General features: G+C 48.2%; 1 protein-coding gene across 1 annotated transcript in view; it reads left to right on the top strand.

Annotated features, from left to right (window-relative positions):
• The first annotated feature begins 2,475 nt into the window (after positions 1-2,475).
• Snx32 (sorting nexin 32) overlaps positions 2,476-5,977 on the top strand; it is a 19,867-nt gene continuing 16,365 nt past the window's right edge. Inside the window, exon 1 of the mRNA XM_005351737.3 lies at positions 2,476-2,645. Within this exon, the coding sequence (XP_005351794.1) occupies positions 2,607-2,645 (39 nt within the window). The 5' untranslated portion in view covers positions 2,476-2,606. The remainder of the gene's footprint in view (positions 2,646-5,977) is intronic.

The following is a 5,977-nucleotide window of genomic DNA, read 5'->3' as shown; positions in this document are numbered from 1 at the left end:
AAAAAAAAAAAAAGAAAAAGTGAATGGAGACAATTCAAGTACAAATAGAATTCACCTTCACATTGAATATGTGCAGTTCAAATCAGACACGAGGGTAGAGCGAACCTGTGAAGATGGGATTAGTGACTGGTGAGGATGAGTCTGGTTGTAAGAGGATTGTCAAAACAGATGGGAAAACTGGTTGCAAGGACTGTAGAAAAATATCAACAAACCTAGTCACTGGTCCACCGTTTTATTCGACCACTCCTCTTCCCGTTTCATTCCTGCTGGAGCCCCTCAGTTTTTGGTGTCAGTTTCAGACACCTCACCTGTTGGCTGCTTCTCCCACAATCCTCAGTGCTCACCCTTTGCCCTGCAATGATCTGTTCTTTCTGACATTCTCCTTCATCTCACACCCCAGCCATGTACATGTCTGCCAAAATCCAGTCCGCCCTAGACTCAAACAGTTCTTCAAGAACATAGTGGCCAGTTTCCTTCTTCTTAGCATTCATTCCCAAATATTTTTCTCCTTAAAATGATCCCAACTCCCTCTTTTCCACTCTTCACTCTGTTGTACTGGCTTGGCCTCGTGCCCAGTAACTCTCCTCCAGTCCCAAGCTCACTCATATCTACCCTTCGGGGTCAGCAGAGCTTGGCTTTGCTCGAGCTCCTCTCTGACTTTCAATACTTCTCCAATCTCCTTTGTCTTCAAGTCTTCATCCACCTGATTCCCTGGAGCCTTCTCTAATCTCGTCTTTCTCTTCCATAGGAACAGATTCATAGGCGGGATCTTCCACGTTATCCAAGACAAAACTGTCACTCTCCCCCGCTTTCTCTGCTCCTTCTTGTTCATCTCCGCCTTCCGGACTTTCAGGAATTTGTAGTTCCAGACTCATCTCTTCCATCGCACTTTCATCACCAGTAATATTTATCACTCTCTCAAGGTCCTCTTCGCTTCTATTTCCCGGTCTTGAATGCTCTTCCAGTTCCATCTCATCGGACTGTGCTTCCTCAGTATTTGGCTGCAGTTTATCTTCCGTGGATCTCAGGTTCTTATCACCAGTCCTCGGCTTCTCTCCTCCACTGGAACTTGATTTCAATCTCAGCTTCTCATCACTTGACTTCGCCTTCTCTTTGGAGGACCCCCGCCTCTCTCCACTGTCGGATGCCTTTTTTCTGATGGACCCGCGTTTCTCTCCACTGTCTGACACCTTCTCTCTTATGGACCCTCGTTTCTCTCCACTATCCGACACCTTTTCTCTGATGGACCCCCGTTTCTCTCCACTGTCGGATGCCTTTTTTCTGATGAACCCCCGTTTCTCGCCACTGTCCGACACCTTCTTTCTGATGGACCCCCGTTTCTCGCCACTGTCCGACACCTTCTCTCTGATGGACCCCCGTTTCTCTCTACTGTCCATTTTCTCTACAACAGACCGCTTCTCTCCCCTGCCCACCACCTTCTCTCCCACGGACACCCGTTTCTCTCTCTTGTGCACCAAGTTTTCTCCACTTGACTCCACTTCCTCATTCTGCCTCAGCTGATCCCCTCTGGATCTCAAGTCCCCTCCACTGGTTCTCAACTTGTCCTTAGACTTCAATCTTTTTTCAGGCTCTGCTGTCATCTCTGCACTCTTAGATACAGCTCCAGCTTTGGGTCTGTCCTCTTGCTGTCCCCAAATCTCCTCTGGGATATCATCCTCCAACTTTGCTGGAGCCTGTGACATCCTTTCTACACTGTTCAAGAGCTTCGTGTCCATCTTCTCCTGATGCAGGCCCGATCTCTCTTTCGAGATCTTCTTCCCCACGACTTCCAGCCTCCAGTTCTCAGATTCCAACTTTGCGTCCCACACTTTAGACTTTTGCAGGTTTCTGTCCAAGAGTTCCACTCTCTTCCCAATCACGATGAGTCCATTCCAGGGGGTCCACACCTTCTCTTTCTCTCGCACAGGCGCCTTTTTGCAGTACGGCTCGGGTTGCGATCGCCTGGGGACTTGGGCCTTGCTCCGGGCGCCCCGGGCCCGGGCCTTACTCCGGCCCCGCAGCTTCCTAAACTGCTTACCCCGTATTTTCGGGCCCGGGTGTGGCAACTTGAATGGAATCTCTTTCTCCACAGACATTGCTGCCTGCCCTCGGCCCTAGCCCCCCTGACTCACTCGGGTTCCCCATTCCCCCCTACCCAACCCTCCCTCCCACCCTCACCCCCTTCCGGACTCCTCGCCCCGCCCACCGCCTGGTGGCGCCAAGATGCTCTAGTGCGCATGTGCAACTGTGAGCGTCAGCCTGGGCCCGGATGGAGACTGGGCCAGGAACCGCCTCGATTGTAGGGTCCCCCCCAACCCCCGCGGGACCGGCACGTGACCCCTGTGACCCTTAGAGCTCCTCAGGCTCTGGCCTATCCTGGACCGGCTCTCTGGTGCCGCTTAAAAGTTGGCACATGATCGACAGGCCTCCCAGCCAATAGCAGCTCCCGTGGCAAACCTAGTGCCCAGTCAGAAGGAGCGCTGCAGGTGGCGGCGTGTGTCAATGTCAGCTGATAGGATCCCTACAGGGTCCCCTCATCCAAGCTCTTGGAACGCGCAGGCCGTGGCCAGCTGTAGGATTCTTGTGTGTCCCAGCTAAGGAGCACTATGGAGGAGCTTCATCAGGAGGCTGGGAAAGAGAGCAAGGTAAAGGAAGGAAGCAAACCCCTTCCTACTCCACCTCACCCCATCATCACATACCAAGCAGGGAGCAAGACCTGAGCAAGAGAATGCAGCGATTCTATGGCCCCTGCAGAGGGCCAGTTGAGGATAACAAAGATAACCAGGGTTTGACCTCAGCCTCCGTGGATGGAATTGGGGAGAACAAGGCAGTGTGCGAGTGACTGGGGGGGGGGGGGACTGCTGTCGGGTCCACAGGCTCACCTGGGTGTTTGTGTTTCTATAGTTAGGAAAGCATCCGTTCATTCTTCATCTTTCCCCGTCCGCCATTCAATAGTTATTGAAGATCTTCACTGTCTTGGGACTTTCAGAAATACACACTTGAGGTAGGGGTTGAAGGTGCTGGTGAGCTGTGGCAGAGGTAAAGATGGAACCTCTGTGGTCCATTCTGGAAGTCACACTTTCCTCAAGCAGCCACCAAGTAAAGTAGATTTGAGTAGAAAGATAGACATCAAGAAGGAAGCCAGGGACTAGGGAGCTAGGCTGCCTGGGTTTGAAGAGGGGAGAAGTGGGGAGAGTGAGGGATGGTCTGACTTGGGATGGTCAGAGAATCCAAGAAGTTGAGAGTGGGATGCAAATGGAATCTGGAGGAATAAAAGGGGCTGAGCCTGTTCACGTATGTTCATATTAGAAAATATGTATAAGTAACCAGGCGTGGTGATGCACACCTTTAATCCTGGAATTCCAGAGGTAGAGGCAGAGGCAGGAAGATCTCTGTGAGTTCAAGGCCAGCCTGGCCCACGTGGGGAGTTCTAGGTCAGGCAGGGCTATCAGGGAGATCTTATCTCAAAAGCAGAAGAATATATATTATTTTATATGTATATGTTATTTTATACATATATACATATATGTTATTTATACACATTCTTTTATACATATATGTGTTATTTTATACACACATTAATTTATACATATATACATATTGTTACTGTATACACATATATGTTGTTTTTATACATATATGCACTTGTAATATGTTTATAAAGTGATTAGAAGCCAGGTGTAATCCCAGCACTTGTGAGGGTGAGGCCGGAGGATTACTACCAGTTTGAGGCCTGCCTAAGCTACAGTGTGAGACTCTGCCATGAATATAAATTTATTTCATTATTAAACAATACCTAGCATATTATAAGGCCAGACATAGTGTTGCTGATTGGTGCTGTTGGGGTGACTGTTGTTGCTATTATCTTACGGGTTGTATATGTCCTGAGAGTGCGCTGAACCATTTCACTGCTGAGTGCACCCCAGATATAGGAGCCATCTTCTGAAAGTCCTTTAGGTTAGATCCTGTCTTCACAAATGTAGATGCAGACTGAAGAGATGGCGCAGTGGTTAAGAGCTTTTGCTGCTCTTGCAAAGGATCTGAATTTGGTTCCCAGCACCCACATCAGGAGGCTCCCAACTGCCTGTTACTCCAGCTACAGGGCTCTAAGACCCTCTTCTGGCCTCCTTGGTTACTTTCAGGCAAATGTGCATACTCATGGACACACACATACAGATAAATTTTAAATTTTAAATGTAGAGACATTAAAAGGAACACTAAAGAACTTGGAAAGTGTGACTTAGTGGTACATTGCTTGCCTAGCAAGGTCCCCAGTTTGATCCTTAGCACTTCAAAAATTATCAATAATAATAAATACAAGCAAAAGTATAGTGGGGAGGAAGTGTAAAAATAGAAGATATTTGATTAATCTTATTAAAGACAAGGAAGGCCGGGCGATGGTGGCGCACGTCTTTAATCCCAGCACTCGGGAGGCAGAGGCAGGCGGATCTCTGTGAGTTCGAGACCAGCCTGGTCTACAGAGCTAGTTCCAGGACAGGCTCCAAAGCCACAGAGAAACCCTGTCTCGAAAAACCAAAAATAAATAAATAAATAAATAAATAAATAAATAAATAAATAAATAAATACAAGGAAAATAAATAGTAAAACACACCTTTAATCTCAGCACTTGGGAGGCAGAGGCAGGTGGATCTCTGTGAGTTCAAGGCCAGCTTGGTCTACAGAGCTAGTTCCAGGATAGGTCTCTCTCTGAATGAAGCATCTTAGACTGATCAACCATCCTGATTCACAAGGTCTTCTTCTGTAGGCTGATCTGGAACTCACTACGAGAGCCAGGCTGGCCTCAGCTCAGGGGCAATCCTCCTGCCCCTATTTTCTGAGCACTAGGATTACAGATACATACTGCTGTTTCCGTTATGGACTACCTGTGTGTGAGAGTGTATCTTATATGTGTTCATATGGAAACCAAGTGTGCAAACAGGGTGCACTGTTCTCCCTTCTGCCTTACCCTTAGACCCTCGCTGTACCTGGAGCTAAATAGGCCGTCAGTAAGCCCAAGCAGTCTTCGTGTCTCCACTTCCTGCTTTAATGTGGTTCTTTACTACAACCTGGATCTGTAGCAGGCTTTCTCTTGGGCCACCAACCAGCTCCCAATTCGTGACATGGAGATCAGTCAGGTGCCTTAGGCAGGCAAGGAGAAACAGCAACACATCTTTACTTACATTGTTAAACAAACGCAGCATACACAAATAGCACATCTTTGCCTAGTTACAGTAAAATTCCACATCATGGATCTCTACATAGGTGCTACATCTGAACTCAGATTCTCATGCTTGGGCAGCAAACACTCTTCCCCAGTAAGTCATCTCTCCAGCCTTACCTACTGTCTTCCTTATGTCTGCTGGATCATCACTGGGAGGCTCCCTCTTCCCTTTCTCCTCTTGTCTTCCATATTTTCTCTTTCTTTCTCACCCTACTAGGATTTTATCTAGTGTATTAATATTTCTTTAAATTTACATATTTGGGGGGTCTGGAGAAATGGCTCCTCTGTTATGGTCTGTCCTGTCTCTTTAAGAGACAAGCCCTGCCCACTCCCTCCCCAATCTGCTGAAGCAGGTGGATTTTCCCTCTGCTTCTAGCCTGAGTCCTTACTTTTCCTTCTCTCTCCCAAAGAGGTAGCTGATGCTGTGGCTCCTTCTCTCTCTCTCTCTGCTTCTCTTCCTCTCCCCTTCCTCCATCCCTTCTATAACCCACTAAATAAATATCCAATCTCACTCTGCATGGCGTGCCTATCCGTCTAGGTCTCTCACCCACCGTACAGCTCCCTGCCTGGGATCCACTGCCCCTTGTGGTTCATGGGCCACTCAGGGAACAGTGCCATTTTACTTAAACTGCAACATCCTTTTCCAAAGGACATGCGTTCTGTTCCCAGCACCCACAAGGCAGCTTATAATTACCTGTGGCTCCAGTTCCAGGGGATCTGACACTCTCCCACAGACTACATGCAGACAAAATGCCA

The sequence above is a fragment of the Microtus ochrogaster genome, chromosome 8 (assembly GCF_000317375.1).
Source record: "Microtus ochrogaster isolate Prairie Vole_2 chromosome 8, MicOch1.0, whole genome shotgun sequence".
Classification (NCBI taxonomy): Eukaryota; Metazoa; Chordata; class Mammalia; order Rodentia; family Cricetidae; genus Microtus; species Microtus ochrogaster.
The sequence above is the reverse complement of the archived record's forward strand: the minus strand, read 5'-3'. Positions and strand labels throughout refer to the sequence as shown.